The sequence below is a fragment of the Acanthochromis polyacanthus genome, chromosome 8 (genome assembly GCF_021347895.1).
Source record: "Acanthochromis polyacanthus isolate Apoly-LR-REF ecotype Palm Island chromosome 8, KAUST_Apoly_ChrSc, whole genome shotgun sequence".
Taxonomy (NCBI): Eukaryota; Metazoa; Chordata; class Actinopteri; family Pomacentridae; genus Acanthochromis; species Acanthochromis polyacanthus.
In genome coordinates, this window is record NC_067120.1 from 11,531,310 (window position 1) to 11,553,668 (window position 22,359).

Sequence of the window (22,359 nt, forward strand, 5' to 3'; positions counted from 1 at the left end):
CCGTAAAGTCTAGCCAGTCAGCTTGACAAGGTGTTACCCGAGAAATTATCAAAGCTGATTTTAAATGAAGCGTTTAATTACAAGCATTGTGTGTGTTTCTGTGTGTGTGTGTGTGCATGTGCATCTCACCAAATAACAGGTTTTCACCTGTGCGCTCGGCATTCAGCACAGTAAAATCTAAACAGGGCTCAATAACAGGCCCACTTCAGATACGTGGGAGTCCTGCGGGGAGTAAATGGATGTTTGGCAGTGGCATGTGCTGCCCGGGCCTGGTGGGCACAGTGGGCGAGGAGGCAAGTGGCTGGCTGAGTGAAAGATGGCAGTGTGCAAGGAGAGTGTGTGCACACAGCTGAGGCTGTGACAGAAAACAGCGAGACCTCTACTCCCGCTGCTCCATCTCCCCTTGCCAATGATAGATCTTCACTTTAATTTCGTTAATAACGCGAGTCCAACTCGCACGATGGACTCGGAACAGATATTCCGCCCACTTTTCACTCAGATGAAGACGTATTTGGAAAAAGAGGAATGTAAATCTCAGCTTGTAGGATAGTATTTTATGATTTACTGTAAATATAGAGATACATTGAGAGTACGGCGCACAGTTATTACTGCTTCACCCCTCACATGTGGTTTGCTGATAAAGCACCTGTGCCCATGAGTAACTCCACCATCTTTCAGCCCTGGGCTCCTGTACTGTACTGTGGGGCTGACCAGTGAGTCTACTCAAATCAACATCAGCTCCAAACTGCTTAGCCTGGCTAATTTGAATTTCACATCTCTGCTGACTCATAACCCTGTCAGGACCTTTATTCTTTATCATGTCTCTGCCTCTGGTGGATTCTCATCACAAGCAATAGAAATTAATTATTCAGATTAGAAACTGAGCTACAATTACTGTGATTTTTGTCAAAGACTTACTTTTGCGATCGCACAGCAGAGCCTAGATTGTCTTTGAAAGCAATTATTTTGCTGTATTTATTCATGACATATCAGTCGATGTTAATGGCTGTGTCAGAGTGAGCAGGAAAGATGGCAGGAAATGATTCTGGCTCTGAGAGTCGTCAGGTAAGGACGAGCGTGGCACTGTGCCGGCCGCCGCACTGGACAGCAGCTCAGATCAACATGATAAAGAGGGACTGATTGAGCTCTGTACATCCACAGGAAGCTGAGCGTTGGGGTTCAAGGTTATCTGGACAAATCAGACTCCTGTTTCCATTCATCCCCTCCTCAACCAGCAGCCAGCCCTTCCTGGGCAAACCAGCAAATTAGCAATTCTGATGTCTGCAAGCAGGTCTAGCAAGGGAATGCCTGTGAATCCTAATGCCATGATTAAACTTTCATATCCGTCCGGGGGAAGTGCTGCATATACAAAATAAGCAATCTCTTTTTTATTTTTCAGCACTTTAAGTAAGGCTGCCGAGATGGGCAAACATAAACCCTTCAATAGGGTTAAATAGACTGGGTCAAGGGGGATGATCCTTCACTCAAATCACTCGTCTTTCTTTCCTCCCTTTAATGGCTATTGATATACTAAACATAAGAAAATGTATTTTAAATGGCACCGCAGCTATCTGCATTCCGACCGTTATTATACTGTCTCTGTGCATCCATGCACAGGTCCAACATCCAGTCCTCAACATAGTCATTTTGCTTGTGAATTAACATATTAAATGATCATTTTTAGGGAAATTGAATTCGCAGGCAGTGTTGCACTCCCATGCTGAGTGTATAGGAGAGAATGTGAGGGACAGGGAGCCTCAGTCCAAACAGCAAGCTGGGCCTGGATGTGGCCATTATGTAAGATGGTCTTATCAGGCTCTACCTCCTGCTGAGCCTCAGCCTAGCTTCCCTCTGCTCCCCCTTCCTGGTGCTCCCAAAACATGGGCCTTCATTAGCAGGGCTAAATATCCCCGTTCTGTGCAATCTCTATCATTTCTTGCCTTGAGGCAATCCGATAATTACCTGTTCTCATTCCCCCTCCTTCTGGCCAGCAGGGAAGTGTTCTGACTTGCATTAGTTTGCATGAAATATTATCAGAATATTGCACATTTCTCCATCCTGCAGCCTCTGACACAGGAAATATGGAGTCACAGCAGCAGTGATTGACAGGTGTCTGTCTTTCATGTTCCTCTGAGAATAGCTTCTTTGTTCTGGAGTTACAGCAAGAATTTTGATGGAAAGAGGAATGGCGTAATGTGTATAAAGGCTTTGTTGCTTTGTTTAACCTCCGTCTGCCATTATTTCCTGTGTTACATTGCTCTTTGTTACCTACAGTGTAGGTGTAGAAGAGCTCGCAGATTTTTTAGAATTTAAACTCATCAGTGAGTTTCCCTCCTGCTGAAAAACTATCAGCGTTATAAAAGAGCAGCATCTCTCTATTTGTGAATTTGCAGGGTTTTTTGGGAAAGACACAGAACTTATAGTGTTATGCCTGGAAGGGGAAGGCATCTTTAGTGGTTGTGGTTAGGCTTGCGGTGAAAAGGCCAGAAATTCCATCGAGCTGCACATATTCTGTCACATATTATTCATTCCACTACTCTATTGTCCAGTGGCTCTGGATCCGCATATGGATAAGCTTTACCACTGAAGGCACGTCAGTTAGGCTCTGCAGTTAGTAGAAATCATCTATAATAGCTCTAATGAGCAAGACACTTAGTTAGATCTTAGTATGATAAAATACATCCATGTTTGTCTGTTGTAAATGGTCGCTACAGTATTGAAGTATTCTTATTTCAGCTATTACTGTCTTTAGAAGGTAATGTCATGCATGGTTTTTGCCAAACTGCATCTCTGTTTTATGCAGCGAAGGCATGAACATGACAAGACTGATTGTAGCCAATTTAAAAAATGTCTTTAAATGTCATTCATGAATGCATATTGAAATTTAAAAGGAACTTGTGTTAAGCAGAGGATGCGTCTGATACTGAGTTGTTGTTGATGCATGAGCTTAAACCCATTCAGTGTCTCCCCTTGCCTTGCTGTGGGAAGCAGTGATGATTTTGGACTTTGTGACGGTCACTTTAATCTCTAATGAAGGCTCGTCCCTGGCTCTGCTCAGCCCTCTGATAGCGGAGCAGTCATAAACAGGCCTGTCAGGGGGATTGCAGCGCTAGCAGTGCAAATGGCAAAGAAAACCCCAGGGACCAAGCCATGCTTGCATTATGGTCTAATTCAGATATACTGTAGCCTGGAAAAGACAGACTTTCATATGAGAAAATTCCTCTACTCTGCCTTGCGAGCTTACTGTGTGACTAAATCGCAGTATACAGTTCAGCTCACTTTTCCCTTTGCCTTTTTAAAATAAACATTAGCCACATTAGTCCCATGCTGTCAGGTGGTCAACATATCCTTCCCGGATACTCTGAGTGGAAACTCAAATACCATCAGGCTCATTTAAGCTACAAATAAACACTCAGCTTTAAAGATTGAATCAGAAATTGACCATAAAATTTGTGTTTCTAAATTCAGTCGTGCCATATTATAGCATATGCTTCTCTTAGTTTTACAACATTACCATACAAATGAAGACAATTTCATGTTTAACATCTAGCGCAAGATGTAAATGTGTGCTCAAATGATTCTGTGAAACTGATTACTGGTTGCTCTGTGTTCTGACACATCCTGTGCTCATGCTGCATGTGCGACAGCTGGTTAGTAATTAGAATAATCTTCTCCCTGGTAGTGATTTAGCTTTCATGACTGCAGCTTACCTCAAATTGAAAATAAATTTATAGATAAATGCCTTTGCTGTTCCAACAAATTATACCGCCGTAACTCAAAGGAGCCAAGTTGTTTATTTTGGTAGTAAAAGAGCAATCACAGAAAACAAACAAAGCGCTTTATGAGGGCTGTCAGATTAATAATGATGCTACCCAGCGGTGATGATACAAACGATTATTTTTCAGCACACTCTACCCCACATCATCATGGTAATTATAGATACTATATCATTATAATATCAAGTATTCATTACAGATTATCAAGATAATTGAAGTCTGCACCAGGATTGCCAAGTTCAATGTGCTGCCATTAAACTGGGAATTACTGTGCAAGAGAGAAACACACCCGTTTCGTTATCCACAGCAAACTAGTAGTGAATCAGTGTAGAGTGTTCATATTCTCTTTGGATTTTTCTTAACTGAGCAGGAATACGTTTGAACATATAGAACGGGCACAACGTAAACAGTTGACAGTGTTAAGATGAGGCTATACATGTGATACATTGTTTTTCTCCCAGCTTCTGTTCTGGTGTATCTGGGCAAATCCCGTGGTGATGAGGCGTAGAATCTGTCATGGAGAAGGCATAAGCCTTTCATATGCATAGTAGAGATAAGAGGCAGCCATTTTATCAGGCGAGCTGTCGCTCCAACATGCTCGCGTGTTCTGTGTCCCCGGGAGCGCCTCCAGAAACATGTCCCTTTAATGACACGGCCCGTACTCGCCAAGAGGACGCCCAGTTTGTTCCGAGCTCTAACCTGACAATTATGCCAATTACACAAGGCAGCAATGTTGACAAACACAACAGGAGAATTGCTGCAGTTGATTGGTAGCTGTGCTCCGAAGTCCCCTGCTGTGACCTCTTCTGTAATTTAACTAGCATGGAGGAGAATTGCAATGGGGTTTTTTTGAAAATTCCCCAAGCCTTGTCTTCTTTTGTAATGGCGTGATGTTCTTGCCAAATGAACAGGCAGAGAAATAAATCTTGTGTATCAAAAAAGGCAATGAGGGAGGGATGCTTCTTCCTGTTAGTCACCACTGTATGCGGTTTGTTTCGATTCATAAAGCGTGTTGTGTTTCCTGATGGGCCAGGGCGGCATGTAGAAAGTTGTTGTGGTGGATCATATTGCCTCTGAGGATTAGATCCCAAATACTGACCCAGCACCATTAGCTGCTACTTATGTAACCCTTAAAGAGCACCGCTGTTGGCACCTGAGTGTGAAGCTTTGCTTGCTATGAAGGCAGGCACGGAGACACTGCCAATATGGAAGCAGATTCACAGTACAGTTGCTGCTCACTTGCTCCAGCATGACGTGTGAGCGCTTGGTTAGAATACATAAAAGCTTTTTCAGCAGGTTTTTTGAGCAAGAGCAGCATTGTACTATATCAGCCTATTTGCAAAAAATCTGTTTTGATAAGCATGAATGTTTTGCCGGAAAAAAGATGATCCCCCTTTTATTTTGGAGCACATCGACTTATTGATCTCTTCAGAGCAGCGCACATGATTTTTTAATTTTTTTATTTTTTTACATTTGTCTCAAAATAACGAGGTCCTATATGAGTGGCATGAAGTTGTCATTTCACATCAAATCAAGTGATTCCTAAATTGAAAATAGCGTTCCAATATAAATATTTTAAGCCATATTTTTTTTTTCCATATTCCAGGGTTCTACAGCTTTTCAGTTTTTTTGTGCTGAACAACAGAATTCATTTTCTCCAGATGGTTGCACTTTTTCGCTGTGATACTCCTTGTAGGGGGATTTAATGACCAAGAACAGCAAGAACAACTTCAGCTTATAGTTTAACACTGAGGTCAGGAACTATTTTATAACAGTTCACTTGAGCTCTGGTCTGGTCATGTAAGCACGGAGCTGGGAGCAGCTGGGGTTGTGCTGCGAGTGCGGCTCAGATCTTCAGTTACCTTAAAGCAAAAGTCAAACCTGGTCAATGTGAAGTTTCACTGCACGCTGAGATCACGCTATACTTTTTGTAAGAGCCCGGTGATACATGGAAAAAGCTGACAGGCAGTTGGCTGTTGTGTTGTGGTCGAAGTGAAGTGAACAGAGCTCAATCCCCACATGTCCCCCTCACTTCTCTTACATAATGTGCTGTTAAGCTGGCGTTAGCAAACATCAGAGGTCAGCTGGTTATTGGGACAGTGGAACTATTTACAGTATAGAATTGAGATGGTTGTGTGAGGCAAACAAAGATTTTCTACACTTCTATTTGTTAAATTAAAAAAAAAAAGTGTTTTTAAGCGTATCACTGATTTGTAATTTAGTTAAATTGCATATATAATTGAAAAGGCTGTAATATGCAGAGCCTATAAAACACTACTTCTTTAATTCCATGTTTTATGCCGCTGTCCATATCCAGTCCTATATTATATTCTTTGGATCTCTCTGTGCCTTGAGGACATAATGTTTTCCTGTTACATTATGATGTTAGTGCAGTGTAACCAGTGCTGCTTGTTAGAAATGTCTAATGCCTCTTAAAGTGCTGTGATTTACACCCATGTTTGATGAGGCTGGGGGAATCCATTAGTGTCCATCTAAATTACATCAGCCAAACCACTGACACCAGCATGCAGTCCGCTGCCAGTCCATTGATTAAGGACAGTTTCCAATAGCCTTATGTAACCGGCCATCTGCATTAGTTCAACAATGCTGCTGTTCTCCTGTTAGCAGCAGAAAGAACCACTGTAGATAGAACACAGGTAGCTTTTTCTCTTGTCAAAGAGAAATGCCCAAATGAAATAAAAGCTGCGAGGATTAAGCACCGCATTTTTTTTAACCCGGTGACTCACCTCCCTAAATGGGGAGTGAATAATGTAGGAACAATTGCAGAGGGTAGGCGATGCATCAGATTTGTACATGATGTTGCCGTAGCGCGCAGCACAAAAGGACTTGATCACTCAGGAACGTCAAAAAAAAAGGCATCACGCTGTCCAATTAATAACCACAAAAACAACCTTCACTTCCTGAACTTTCCGAGGTGTTTTCAAGGCATCATAATTATTGACAACGCATGTGAAAACCAAATTTAGATTGCCGTTGGAAGTCTCCATCGTAATTCAGTCAACTCTTCTTAAACCCCCCCCCTTTGGTTTTGATAAAAGAAAAAGCAATGTCAATCAGGTGAACTAATGGGAATGTGCATTTTGTAATTCCCTCAAAGGGAATGGTAAATTGAAAAGAGTTTGCAACCTTTTAACACACTCACACACACTAGCGCTGACAGTCAAGCTCCATTATCTGACAGCTGGAGAGGTTAAAAATAACTGTGCTTGCAGCAAATTAGACGTATCATTTGGCTTCTAAGTGAGAGATGAATCTTTGTGTGGATGCTCCTGCCATGCCGTGACACAGGGGCAATATATCAGGCTGTGTTTGCCTGTCTTTCTCATAAACTCCAAATGGAATTGTAAACAGATGAAGCAATTTTACACCAAATGTATTCTCTCTGAGTCGCTCCTATGCCACAGTGAGAAGCCCAGCTACCATAGATATATACATTACTGCCCCGTGCACTCTCAAGCCAAAGTATATAAATCATAATTTGGCCGCCTGCAGGGTTATTGCTATCGCTCAAAGCCAATCCTCAAAGTGTTTTATATGTTACTTTTTTCTCTGATGATAAATCGGATGTTATTGCACATATGTGGGGAGGAGTTGGTTGTTTTTCTCCTCACAGACAAAGGCACGTTTGCACATGCCGTACAATAAGTTTATCATGCATGCAACATTTAAACAAGCACAGATTAGCTGCGTGAATCTCAGTTCTGTCTGCAACAGTCAAGTTTTCCGTGTCATTCAATAGCACTTTGCTCGCTTGTGCTTGCATTTTATGTCAGGTGTCAGAAGGTGGGGTGTCAGTTCCCATTTAAGATGGTAAAAGAAGTGTAACTGTGGGATCCTTGTTACAGTAAGGTAATTAAAGAGATTTCCATGGGAGGCTTAGGTGACAGCCGAGGTGTATCGTTTCCTCTAAATACCTAACAACATCATTGTTAATTCATAGCTATTTAATCACTTACCAGAGTAAGTGCAGGAAAGGATGATCTTTGTGTCATGTTGTCTCACGAGGTAATCTCTTGTATTTCCCTGCTTAAGACCCGCGCTCTAAATTTGTCGCATAACTGCGTTCACCCCAAGTTTCCAAGTTTTAAGTCTGTCTGTTTACTAAGCACAGTGTGGCCCTGACTGAGTCTACTCGACATGATTTATCTCATCCTGCTTAGCTGACAGGTATTGATGTGATACAAGGATAAATGCAGTAGATTGATGGAATTAAAGCCCAGCCTATTGTTCCCATGCTGTGCATCACTGACACATGAGACTCATGTCTCTCATTAAAGAAAGTAAATGCTTCAGGCATTATCCCTGCAAAACCATCAAGTTTGTCTGTGTGGTTGTTTGTACGTGCACACTCGTGCGTGTGTGTGTGTGTGTGTGTGTAAGTGTGTGGGAGAAGCTATCTCAGTTATTTTCACTCTCTATAATCTCTCCCTCCTTGCACAATGGATTTAGCCCAGCCTTGAATGGGTGAGAGTACAAATTGGAGCTGACTCTAAACAGCAGAGCATTCACCCTGTTGGCTGAGTCCTGGACATGGGGTTACATTAAACAACAGGCAAGACCATTGATTATTTCATTAACTTTCAAGTATTGCTTGTGAAAAAGACAGGATCACAACACAGCTGTGCTCCGTTACTGAAGCATGTTTGTGTTACACCCTTGGGCAATCCCCCGTGCTTCCTATAGGATGCATCTAAGCCACTAAAGAAATCTAATCTTAACTATGCAAAAGTAAAAGAGAGAGAGAGAGAGGGAGTGAGAGAGATAGACAGTGACAGAAAGAGAGAGAGCTTCCTCCACTTTACGTGCTCAGCAGGCACTTGGCTGTGCATCTAAATTTTAGGAAGCTAGTGTTAACTCTATATTTGGATTCCACTGGAGTGGATTAAGGATTCTTTACTGCAAACCCACGGGATTCTCGGAGACATAAAAGAGGAGACTGTTTGCATCCATGCTATACAAATAATTGCAGGTTTCAAATAGAGTGTAATTTCAAGCACCAGCTATATGGGAGAGTGTGGGCTTTGATGTACAAATCCACAATTCATGGGGGATTAGCACCCCAAAGGTTAGCAGTTGCTAATTACAGGAGATTGGTTATACATATCTAACAAGGCAAGAAGACAGCCTTAATAAATGTGAGGATTCATCAGGAACAAGGATAAGCAGCTGTGATAAGCGGACATGTATTTGAATCGCCATGGATTGATACCCTGTAATGCCCTTCTTCATACAGTGGGAAAGAAAAAGAGGCACTGTCTCGTCTGTTGTCTTTTCAAACAGCATACCTTTTACGACTTGAAATTTTCAAGATGTATTTGTGAATGCGGATTTGTGCAATCATATAAATTAACCTCTCAGATATTCTTCCTGTGTCTCTTACTGCAGCAGTTTCTTTTTTACTGTATTTTGCTTGCAGCGTTCAGTGCTGCATTACCATAATCCTTGGTTCCCTTCCACAAACCACCACTGGCTAAATGAATCTATTATTTTTGCCTGGAGCCAAAAAGATGCAACAAAATGCAATGCATTGAAGGAAATGAAACTTGTGATAAGCCACGCATTTCCTCTATAATAGCCTGTCTACAACAGACTTTTTTACCCAGAGTTGGAAGTATCACTGCACTTGACATTTAATAATCTGAATGTTGTAAGCTTAAACGGTGGTATCAATCCCAAACCATGGAGGAAAAAAAAAAACATAATTCAATTCTGCACACAGCATTTAATCTGGCTGTGGCTCACTGGCCCTCCGTGGTGTTGATTCCCTCAACTGATGATAGCAGACCTGGCCAGTGTGGCCCTCTGTTTTCATATGGCCCTAAATTAAACATGTCCGAGCCAAGGCAGGCACTTGCTCTGCCGCAGGAAATGCTTTTTCATCTCCTAATGAATGTGCCTGAGGGGGTCCCACAGGGGGCTCCACTTCACCCCTCATTAGGCGGGGTGCTGCCTCTGCCTTCATGTTGAGGAGCAGCCTCCTGGAGAGGGGCCTCCCACTTCATCTGAACGTCCCACGCTCTCCTGCCCCTGGACCAGTGGACTGCACTGCCCCTTCTCCTCATTCCTTTTTCACTCCCTATTTCTCCCCATCTCCAATGCTTCCCCCTCATCACAAGGCGGCTCATCTCATAGTCACAGACCTGGGATGACAAGAATGAGAGGATGGTCCATGCTCCTAATGTCATTTTAATGGCCCTTTTTGGTCTGTTGTGGTTGTGATTTATTTCTGTACAGGCCCCTCTAATGTCCTCCTAGATTTCTACTTGACTGCTTTTTTCACAGGAAATCGAAAATTCTATTGTTTTACAAGTCATAATGAGGAGCAGGTTCACAAAACTGCTCCAAGATCTCCACTTTCTTCCTACCAGGTTGTTTTCACTGTGACCTCAGACGGACATGGTTGTTATGAGCCATACTGTGTCTAACCCTCCTTGCCTTGATTAGCAACAAGAAGTAAGAAGTGAAGAGATTAAGAACTGCAGAGGATATTCTGCACTAGCTTACAAGCTCCTGTAGTGCCCTCTCTCACGTAGGAAATATTGACAGCTTCCTGTCGTTAATGAAGCAACAAAGCACAGGTGACTGTTTTGAGGCAGCAGAAAGGTAAGAGGGATAGACTGGTTGTCAGCTGACTCCAAGAGACTTTGCATGGCAGCAGAACAGTCTGAAGAGCTGATTGTTATTCCAGGGCTTTTGGGATGTGTTTATGCAATCATTAATCTTGGCACTTGTTTATTTGCCTGGGATTAGAGCACCACAGCAGTCAGGGAAGCTGGTTCACCAAAAGGTAGCAGAGAGCGCTCAGGCCTTCCATTGTAAGCAAAGTGTGCAAGGAGGGAAGCATGCTTTGCGCATGGCTGCTTAATCCTGCCATGTTAAACAAAACCAGGCCAGTGTTTGTAGGACTATGAAAACAGCAGTGAAGGGGGAATGTGCCTCACACGCTGTAAGCAGTCTGTGAACTCTGTGTGGCAGTAGATCCTCCTTGTGCACCCCTGTCGTCTAGGAATGCCTTTCATATGGTCTGCTACAACTGGAGGAAACGAGAATGACAGTGGAGCTGCTCAACAGCTCCTCCACGGCAAAGGCAGAGATTATTGTAGTTTTTTTTTTTTGTCTTCCACATAAATTTAAGAAACCATCAAGAAAGACAGACGCCATTTTTGAGATTATTTTGCAGTTTTTGTGGTAATTTTTAACATATTTAAAGATCATTTTAATAAAGTTGGAGATGTTTTAACTGCACAGCAAACATAATGCAACACATGCAGCTACATAATTTGTAGCAAGCCCATCAAATACTGTCTAACGTGATGGTTCCGTCTCCACATGAGGCCCGATTAAGTGACATAGCAGGATACTGACACTTAAGCAACCCATTCAGATTCATCGCCTCAGTCGACTTATCATGGCCCAGGAGCAAAATGGAATAAACAGATTGATTTTTCAAACGCCTCGCAAATTTCCTCACAAGTAAATGTTTTACATGGTTGCAGTTTCAGTGTAATCATTTTGCACATTTAGCAGCGCTGGGGATCCATGATGAATGATGCAAGCGCTCACAGTCACTTATTAAGACACTAATGCTCAAGTGTATTGTATATGGATTAGATAATGGCTCAGTCTGACTTTAATTTTCTCTCTGCTCCTGGAAAAGAGGGCCAGAAAATCTTTGAAGGGCAAATCACATCTCTGTGTGTGTGTATATGTGTGTACAGACACAAAAATCAAGAGAAAGCAAATGTGGTCCAGGTGAAAACCGAAAAGAGGGAGGGAGCCCAGTGAAGCAGGCACTTTGAGAAAGCTCTTCTTCTGGGGCCCCATGACACCGGTGATCTGTAGAAAGGTTGGGTGCCTCTAGTTTCAGCTCTATCAAGCTGTGGATCTTTGAGCAGCAGGATTCAGTATCCCAGCTAATGTAACAAGGCTCATTTGTCTCAATCACACGTCCCTGGAAGTATCGGCTCGCCATTGATGTCATTCATCTTCCCTGTCCTTGGCTGCTCTTTTTCAGCTGATGAAAACCCAAGACCTTCAAGCAGAATGGCAGAGGCAGTGCTCATCAGCCCTGCTGTAAAAACTGTTGAGTAACGGAGGTGCTGTGTGGAGCGCTCATTGTTAAAACTAATAGACTGGAATAACTTTCCGCATTTAAAGGTAGACAGACTTGCACATGTTTTGGCAAGTGCCTTTTTAATTTTCAGATACGCTTTGACGATTTTTAGCACATTGTCACGAGATGGTGAGAGCGTATACTTTTATCTTGGCTCTTCTAAGAAGAGTCATTTTTGTCCACTGCCAGAGTCGGTACACAGCGCCAGCAGCTGACAAGTTTAGCATTCTAATCAGAGCAAATGTTAGTGAAATGATTTCTTTCTTTTTTTTTTCATTTTATCTCACATTCACAAGAACCACAAAACATGCAAAAATCTATGTAAACTATTTATTTGTTCAGGGGATAAATAAAATGTTGCTGACATCTGTATTATTGTACCCAGTACCATCAGGATGGCACAGAAACACAGGAAAATTTAAACATTATTTTTAACGGATAGTTTTCACTTTGGATCCTCCTTATTAAATTGTTTGTAGGGATATTGTATTATGACACGCCTGTGTTCCTTCCCAGAGTTTGCCTCGGCTGATGTCAGCTCCAATGGAAATACTGACTCGCGCCATAACTGGAGGCTTATGCTGAGCTTCCCTCCTCGATGGAGCAAATCAAGATCATGATTACTATCTGGCTCGTGCAGCCAGTCTGCGTTGTCTGGAAACATGTTTTCCTAAGGAGACCACAGAGGGACAATTACTGTCAGCTGAACTATTCAGCCTGCTCTGCATGTGTGTTCTGGCTGCGTGCCTCTGACCCACTGACCCTGAGCAGCAGTATGAGATGGGACCTCCAGCCTCCCTCCTCATTTCCCCCCGTACGCCCTCACTTCTCTCCTCCCCAAAAGTAGTCACCACAAGTGAAGCAACCAAATATGTACTTGTCTAAAATACACATATAAAATGCTCTGTTATTCTGTCACCCCACTGGCAAAAAAAAAGACCATGCAAGAAGTGTTATGGATGTAAGCTGTGATTTCTTTGTGCGAAACAGTAGAAAGATCCTATTCAAAAACCCACAGCAGAATCCTGGTTGTCTTACAGAAATGCATACTAATACAGCAATTATAGGAGGAAGGAAGTTGTACAGTGTGGCAGTAGCAAATTCCCTGGTGCAATGGAACAAGGCTCTTTGTTGTTATGTAAAGGTTTCTGCGTGTAATTGCAGTGGATGTTTTGAAGGATTCATTATTTATATATTCCTGTGTTTTTCTAAAGGAGCCTACTCGGCTGCCATCCCTGCAGGGAGATGCGGGGCTGAGAGGTGCTTAACTAAGGCACTGTACCACAGTCGAGCCTTTAACCATAGCCCGCTTAGTTCAAGTGGTCAGACTAGAGGCTCAGAAGCATCACATGATCCTCAGCGAAATCTTAGAATTCAACCAGCAGCTCCTGCACCAGTCAGTCAGTTGGCCCTGTGTGATTTCAGCCTCAGTGATTTTGGGTTTTGGTGCATCCCAATGCCTTGCTGCACAATGTATGAGTGAAGCATACAATGCGCAATCAACTCAGACTCACACTCACAATCTTAAAACTATTTTCATTCAAAAATGCATGTCATTATAACAGAAGGATGGATCGCGTTTGATTTTACGACGGGCCAAATTTTTTTTTTTTTTTTTCTTTATTTATTTGATTGGGACAATGCATGTTAATGAACAGACATGAAAAAAAAAACATGAAAGTAAACATGCCAGATTATAGCCTTCAGGCTAATTTCCATCTGTAGTCCCACGGGACAGGGTCAGGGAAGAAGAAAAACATATAAATGTATTTACATTAAAATAAGTAGTCAATATAATATTTCACTCATATCTCCAACATTCGTCCTCTATAAAACATTCACTCTACATGCTCACCTACAACACAATATACAGACGTTTTCCCCTGGACATAATATACAACAGTCTAAGGTACTCAATAATGTGCACATTCCTGTTTAGACAAAAGCCAATCCTTTAATTTGGCCTTAAAAGAATTATACGTAGGACAGTCTCTTAACGTTACTGGTAGACTATTCCAAAAATGCCCACCCCGAACAGACAAGGCCATTCGACCAAATGTGGTGTTTCTATGAGGTATCGCCAAATCGCCTCTGCTCATTGCTCTTGTGGTTCTGACATTATCATCATAACTCGTACTTTTAATAAAAACCTTCAGGGGTGGAGGAGCGAGGGAGTGTAAAACTTTGTAGATCAGACAAGCCGATTTTAAATTTATCATATTTGTGAAGTCCAATAATCTATGTTTTTTCAAAATGTAACAATAATGAAATGATAACGGTTTTTTATCTAAAATTTTTAAGCCTTTTTTATAAAGACTTTCTATAGGTGAAAGTGTTGTTAAAATGATCGAAATAGTTAGACAAAGCATGTAAATATTTGCAACACAGATTTTTTATGCAGCTCTCATGGCTCTCTATGACTAACTAGGGGCTGGCAGAATGCATAAGTGAGTGCTGTCTACAGATTGTGTTTTGCCATCAGAGTAAACAGTGTGAGCCTTTCTCCCAGGCGCACATGCACACCCACGCATGCACACGCTCGCACACACGGAAGGGGCGTGCCCTCCGGTCCCCTGCACCCGGGCACAACTTCACTTGTCACTGTAGTTGCAGACAAGAAGGGGATAGGTGGGGGAAGATGGATAGAGGGAGGTAAAGAGTGATGGGGAGAGAGATTTGAGCTCAGGTGGGGCAGACAAGGGAGGGGAGAGAAGCGCCGCACACATGCTACCCTTCATGGTGCTCGTCTGCTCAGTAAACCCAGGCTTTTGTTGTTTCCCCCAGAGTGCAGGCAAGCAGACTCCCAGTCAGGAAGCTCGTCAATCTTTGCCACAACAACACATAAATTAGTGCCCAAATTACTGTTACGCCGGTGGAGAAAGAGACATGGAGAGAGATGTCTTGTGCTGCGGTTTGGGAATACATCTTCCTCGCTCCTGCTCCCCCTCATAGAGGGTGTCAGAATGCACTTCAATAAAACAGTCAAGTAAATACAGGGAGAGACATGAAGAGAGAAGCACTGCTGTGTTGTACAGGCATCTGGAGTTGGGCAGTGTTGAAATATTAATAGGCCTCACACACAAACAAACACAGAGATGTACGCATGAGTTCATCCAAAAAGCAGCCCAGGGCAATGGTCCAGACCTGAGCTTAAGCAAAGTCACTGCACTGCTATGAAGGAATAATAGGAAAGGCTTAAAGAGCCCGCTTTTTTAAAAAAAACGGAAATATCCCTTCAAATATAGTTGGTCTCCGGTGAAGAGGGATCACAGCTTAGGCAGCTAAATGATTGGAGGGGAATTAGCAAGACTCAGCATAGAGACATCAAAATGTGTCAATTATGTCTTTCCTTACGCTAATCCCTTTGGTCAGAATATTTTTGATGACTTCAGAATATTTATAGGTTGAATAGAAGCTGTTTAAAGTGATGATATGGAGTTTAGGTCTGCAGGTGGATTCCTATACCGCCCTGTGTGCTTTCTTTGTGCTGCAAACCAGTAAATGCCATTAGAGCAGCTCTATGGTAATATGCCAACAGCCTCCGATCCCTAAACAAATAACACATTTATACTATTCAGCCTGTGTTCCGTGCCATGACTGTCCTTTGCCGCTGACATTCAAATAACCTTTCTTCTGCTGCATAAATGGGAATAAAAAAGTATTGTGTTGTGTGACTTCATATGACAGCAGAGCCCTGGCAGATGAAAAGAGGCAGAATTCTGATTCTATCTCTTGTTAGGCTGTCGTCTCTACAGCTCGAACTGACTGCAATGGGTATCTGTTTGGAGAAGACTCTATCACCCGACAGCTGATCTCCATTACCAAATGGGAAGTTCATGTAGAAAAATAAGCAGACGCACATAATGGTGGAGGAACATCGCTTCGAATGTAGTTGCCAGTGCCTGTGGTGTTTGCGCGTTGACCATGTGTAAAGCAAAATGTGCTTTGTATAGCTGTCCTGGGAGCAGACATGAGCCTTATAAGCTTTTGTTTTGTTGCAAAATATTTTAGGAAGGAGAATATATTAACACAGTTTGTGCGATGCGAGAAGAATTGTTAATCTGTTCATAATGCTGTGCCCTGTCCTGTCCAGTTCCTTACATAATCTCTGACATGAGCCCACTGCCTTGCGTCACTCTGTCATTGACAGCTGTCAACACAGCACTGCTGATACACACATACGGTATATACACACTCACACCCTGTCATGCACACAGAAGCCAATGTGTTGTTTTTTTCTCCAACTGCCTTCTTTCAGAATGTTGTGCATTGTGAATGAGGCAATGAATAAAAATCTGCTCTTCATATATGTAACCGTATAGAATCCCTGGTTTCAGACCTCATTTATTGCGCACATCTATGGTGAATCATCAGGCCATGAGAAACTGATTTAATGGTCCAATCGAGTAATGGGTTAAGCTCTCAGCATTATGACGGTGGCCTGGGCATGGCTCTGTAATGTAAGGGATAATCTTAATCCTTCAACGTTATGTCAGTAGTTCAAGGGTTCAGTGGGAACAGCCAGGAGATTTTGACTAGTGATTTTCCATGTTTGCACAAGCCTGTAGGACTTTCAGTTTTATTTTATTTTGTCTGGGATCTACTAAATTAAACAATATCTGACAAGAATATAACCCGCGATAGCAAATGCAGTGAGCAGGTCCTTTTTGTTTGTTTTCCATCTGCAGTTCACACTACATAGTGACTTCCAGTTAATCAGTATTACTAAAAACAACATTTTTTTCAGTATATTTCTCAGCTGCTCATTTTTCTTTAACTGGGCTGCATTTTATTTGCAGTTCAAAGGTTGAATGTGTTTTGTCTGTCAGTGTCTGACTATTCAGTGCTTATGATGAAATAATCTATGACAGGGCCTCTGTAAGCCGCTACTGTGCAAATTGTTCTGGGTGTTCGCATTTGACTGGTAGTTTCCTGCTCTTTGATTTAAGCGGTGTACTGTTTTAGCAGTGGGTTGATCTCAGGGCTGTGGAGAAGACAGTGAAGGGCAGTGGGTGAACATGCAGCGGCCTCACTGCCCTATTGTACATGTGCTCTGAGTGACACGTCATCCCCTCAAAGGGCCTGCTAGTGTTGTGAATCAGTGTCCTTGAACTGCTCAGCCACAGACAGACAAAGAACAAGCTTTAACATTCTGTTTGACTGTCTCCTCTCTCTGCCATGCCCGTTATCCAAGACGCCCACGCCAAAGCTGCAATGCTGCATACAGGAAATCAGTCCTAAGCCACTGTCCGACCCTTATGGTCATGTCCGCGGTGTGATTGTGCTGCGGTGTGATTCAAACATAATCTTGGCGTCTCAGCAGGTGTCTTTGAAGTGGCCTGCGTACAGAGGCCATCTCACTGTGCTGTGAGGAGCGGCAGGCTGCTGGGATGGGCTTTAGCATGGCTGCCTGTCTAACTGTGCCTGGCTTTGATGTCGTAAACAGAGCAGGCAAGGCTGGCTGGCAGGGAAGCGGGCAGGCAGGGTGGCAGAGAAGCAGGCAGGCAGGCAGGCAGGCAGGCAGGCAGGCAGGCGCGGTGAATGGGATCAGTGGCACCGCTCTGGTCAAGCTCAAGCGAGCCAGCAGCTGCCTGTTTCACACCAAGAGGCAGTTAACACCGCAGCTCATGTCAATAGATATTGACTGCCAGATTGGGAGTGCTTATAAGTGTAGGCCTTTTTGTTTGATTGAGTCCCCTGTGTGAATTCAGTTTAAATCATACTCAGTGTCTGACGTGTAGCTCGAGGGCCCCATGACCAGCCACTGAAAGGGGCAAATATTGACTGATGGTTTAGGTGACTTCATGGTATATTTGTCTTCCATTGTGTCATTGTTCAGTATTTATTCTCCTTGACCCCTCCATCTCTTTGAAAACAGTTCATCCTAGTGTGGAAATAGCTATATGTTCAGAGTGATGTCTTTTCTCATACAGGAAACTATAAAGCCTGCCTCAGCTGGTCCAGAGACAAACCCTTTTTACTGTTGAGTGCACTGAACATCCAGGGGCTTGTGCAGTGGTGGAGTGAGAGAGCGTTCGCTGGTGAGACTCTGTGCACTCAGGGCCTTCCTGCTGCAGATAGGGCTTTGTGAGGCATGCTTGTGTGAATGTATGCCCTGCCCAGCCTGGCACCCCTGTGTCTATACACCCACTGCTTTCACCTGATGTGGCACAGCCTCTGTCAGGCCTGAGCGAGCGCCCAGCCAGCTCTGCTTCTTCAGGAGAGATGAAGGCATCTCACAGCTATGCTGTGGGGGTGGGGGAAGCTAGCAGCAGCCTAAGCCGGGAGCTATCAGAGGCTGGAGCTCAGAGCCAAAAGCCTGTGGGCTGGATAGGGTGGGTGGAAGCTTGGCTTAACTTGGCAAGACAACCATAGCCACAGCCCTGCACTGCCACCCAATGGCTGGGGCCTGTCACTGCAACCCTGAGTTCACCATAACCACAGCTAGTCATAATTACCGCACGCTTCAGTTGTTGTGAGTGCATGTCAGAACAAATTATGTAAGTAATGAGGCTGAAAATGCTAAAGGAGTCGAAACACACTGCACTGCTAATGCTCATGTGGGGAGAACACAAAAACAAACAATAGAGTGCACTCATACAGAGATAGACCTAAATGAAATAACAAGCAACTGTGCACAGTAAGGACAAGATTAATTATAAATTAACCCTCTCTGTTAGGTTGTCAAAGCCCGCCTCCTGCCTGGATTTTACTCTAATCCGGGCCGACGAGGTGCAGTGCCCTCTATTGTATGTGAGAATCACAAATCGCAGGAGGTGTTGTCTGGAGGAGAATTAATTGTGCATGTTCCACCACTCCCTTTTGTTCATTTTACTAAAATGTAGGCTAATTCCAAGTAAACATGGCTGGTCTTGTTGACTCCAGCAGCGCGAGGAGAACAGACAGATTCCTGAATGAATAGAGTGTGGCTCCCGGGTTAGTGGATTAGAGGCTCTGTGTTAAGGGCCTCTCCCGGGCATGCCTCAGGGACGAGGACATTATCCACATGACACATTACAGACTTGTAGGCAGCTGATTAAAATGGGCAGGGATCTCTGGATTGAACCTCTAGCAAAAGTACTTTTGATGTGATCAAACTAGTTTAAAGAGGTTGGTTGTTAAGGTGTACAAAGGATATTTGAAGCTTCTTGTCTTTGGAACAGACCTGAGGCATTATAGTAGACACTTAGGCCTGGTTAGAGGCAAGGGGCTGATGTAACACTTTGACACTGTGAAGGTGCCACCGCATTTTTAATTATTAGCATTTTTATTTCATCCTGTAAAGGCAAACCACAATATTCCTCCCCTAATTAGTATAGAATCGTGTTGCAACATCCCCTCGTTCTCTGATTGGTTGACTGCGGAAAAAAAACAACTACATTACATCGTGAGAAAATATCCCGCGGTGATCTTTCCTCGATTTAGATCAGATAGCGGCGTTCGTCTGGCGCAGAAGTGCACTGTTGGGATGGCGGGACTGAGATGTTAGAGATGTGGAGGAGGGCTACGAGATACAGATCTCTGGAGGAGGGTTGGGTTGGGGGGTGGAGGATGGAGGTGGAGAGGGTTGTAGCATCAGTGGCTGCAGTGATAAAGCAGAGAGCAGCGGGGCGAGATGGGAGTTCTGTGTCTCTGATGTCTGTGTGTTCTGTCTGTTCTGTTGTGTTGCCCTGTGGTCCGCTCCTGAAGAGAAGGCCAACGATGGATGAGGCCTGTCCTCTCGGTGCTTTTGTCCCCTATGGCGGGTGAAACACAGGCCTGTCAACAGCCACAACACTACCACCAAACGGCAACTGAACCCTCTTTCTATAGCATAAAATAGAGGTGCACACACACACACAGAAAGTCACTGCAGCTGCTCCATCCAGTACAGCGGGCATGTTATGACTCTTTGTGGCCGCGGTGGATTTACTCCTGGGGTTTTCATGGTTTTGAAATTTAAGAGGCTTCATGAAGTCAAGTTTTCCAACTGGGAATACATCGCCTCATGTGGCTAAATGAGTCTTTGTCATTGCACAAGGCTAGTATTAGGACTCATGTCCTATGTTAGGGTTTGTGGGTAGCTGGGTTTTTCTTATGTAAGTTGTGTTTAGGATGCAAATTGACACCGTGTTTACATTGGCTGCTTGTGAGTACTTAAAATGGCCTCCTTCCCTTCACACACACACACACACACACACACACACACACACACACACACACACACACACAGTGTAACTCTGTAAATATTCAGTTAATGCTCTGTGGAAGTGAGGATTCAAAAGCCACCGGATGAGATGTTTTTAGAAGCACAGTGCTCTTTCATGTACCAACATGGATCCATGGTGAAGGTGTTGTACAGTGACTTGTGACAGCAAAATGTTGATTTTTTTTTTTTTCTTTGCTTCTTCCCTTCCCTTTTCTTCTCTGCAGCTCAAATCGAAATAATTCCCTGCAAGATCTGTGGAGACAAATCATCAGGCATACATTACGGCGTGATAACATGTGAAGGCTGTAAGGTAAGCATCAAGAGACTGAACCTGTTTGTGGCACAGGAGGAAGTGTGTGTGTGCGTGTGCGTGTGCGTGTGCGTGTGTGTGTGTGTGCGTGTGTGTCTGTGTGTGTCTGTGTGTGTCTGTGTGACTGGGTGTATGTGAGGGACAGAAGAGCTGAGAGGGGAAAGACGGGGAAAATTCAGGAAGTAGCGAAAGTTGCTTGCTAGGAGAAACATTTGAAAACGTTGCCGAAGTTTTACGATGATTTGAAGAGGGACTGCAAAGTGTAAACACAGAGCGTGATCATTAAAGTGGTCAAGCACCACAGAGGACATCACAGAAAACCACAATTAGTAGGACAAAGTCATCCCTCTGCCTTGCTCTGCCTTTCCCTCCCAGGGACATGTCTTTTTTGCTGTTTTTGCTTCTGCTGCAGCCTGCTCTTCTTGAAATAAAATGATCAAAAGGAGAGAGCTTTGAATTATAGCAGATTGTTGGCTGTTTGCAACAGTGTGTTGCTTCTATTGAAGCCACCTTTTGTACTGTTTCAAATGCAGCAGCCATTCACAGTGAGGGGAATTTTGTGCTTAGAGTGTATTCTTGTCCCCATGCTTGTCACCAGGCACATCATTAGCATTCCTCAGCCAGCCTGCACCTTTGCTGTTTGCTCCTGTGTGTGTGTGTGTCTGTGTGTGAGTGTGTGAAGGAGAGAGAGAAGACAGAGGGACAGGGAGAGTTTCCTTTCAGCACTTCTTCCCAGCACTCCTCACACCGGAGCTGGAAGGGAGAAAACACTAAAGAATAAACTGCTGAAATCTATCTTTAATGATTGCTAATTAGTCCAAGCAGAGAGGCCTTTAATGATATGTGCGAGCACAAAAGTTTGGACCATAAATCATAGCATTATTAAAGAGTGCTGCTTGTCACTGGCAGTTTTAGTCTGTTTCCATAATGGCTTCCATTATAAAGCAACTTGGCAGCTGTCAGCTGTTTTCTTGTAATTAAACAGCCAATGAGCAGCTAATTAAGACATATGTGTATGGAGCAGTAGAGTGGGGCATGTTAATGATGTGCTGGAATCAATTCATTAAGTCAAAGGATGAGGAATCCAGTCGGTGTGCATTCGCAGTCCTTTAGCACTGCACATGCCAGTGCCGCGTTAATCAACACTAATAACCCCACTGAAGAAAAATACCATCCACTGTTATCATTCCTACCCAAACACACCACTCTCATGCTGTACACACTTGTAAAATGCAGCGCTCTTTAAATGCCAGATATTACAGCAGAACACTCAGGGAAAAAACAGTCACAGTAGTATTATTATATATCAGTTTAGCAGCAGTAAAATAAAAACATCACCATGAGGAATACAATAAATTACCACAACCAGCAAGGCTTTTTTTTCAGCACTAAAACACGATGAAGACATAAATGGATCCTTCACTCCCGGAACCTATTTCCACCCACAGTGGCTCATCCAGTAACCTTAGGTGTTTCCATGCCCCCTTTCCGTGTGCAGGGCTTCTTCAGGAGGAGTCAGCAGAGCAATGCAGCTTACTCGTGCCCCCGTCAGAAGAACTGCTTGATCGACCGCACCAGCCGCAACCGCTGCCAGCACTGCCGGCTGCAGAAGTGCCTGGCAGTGGGCATGTCACGAGATGGTAAGTGCTTTATGGGAGAGGAGAAACAGGTGGGTGGTTGTAGCAGGGTGGTGTGGTGATTAGAGAGAGGTGAAGAGCCCAGGTTCAGGCGCCTGTGTGGGCAAGAATCTGCTCCGCTGAAGTGCCTTTTGAATCGATGGTTCAGGGATGGAGACTCACCTCCCTGTGAAGGTGGGCAAGAGGGGAAGGAGTTTTCCTCGTGGTGATCGAAATATCAAATTGTCATAGTCAAGTTTCTAATATAGTGTTTTTAATGCTTGTTTTACTGCAATCTAGAAATGTTATTTTGAGAGTTAATTAAACAGTTTGAG

At 43.6% G+C, this 22,359-nt stretch overlaps 1 protein-coding gene across 2 annotated transcripts in view; it reads left to right on the plus strand.

The window, feature by feature from the left end:
* The window catches only part of roraa (RAR-related orphan receptor A, paralog a), a 181,515-nt gene that overhangs the window by 146,403 nt on the left and 12,753 nt on the right, over positions 1–22,359 (plus strand). For both annotated transcript variants that reach the window (XM_022190684.2, XM_022190693.2), the window contains 2 exons: positions 20,323–20,408; positions 21,907–22,048. In XM_022190684.2, the coding sequence (XP_022046376.1) occupies positions 20,323–20,408; positions 21,907–22,048 (228 nt within the window). The remainder of the gene's footprint in view (positions 1–20,322; positions 20,409–21,906; positions 22,049–22,359) is intronic.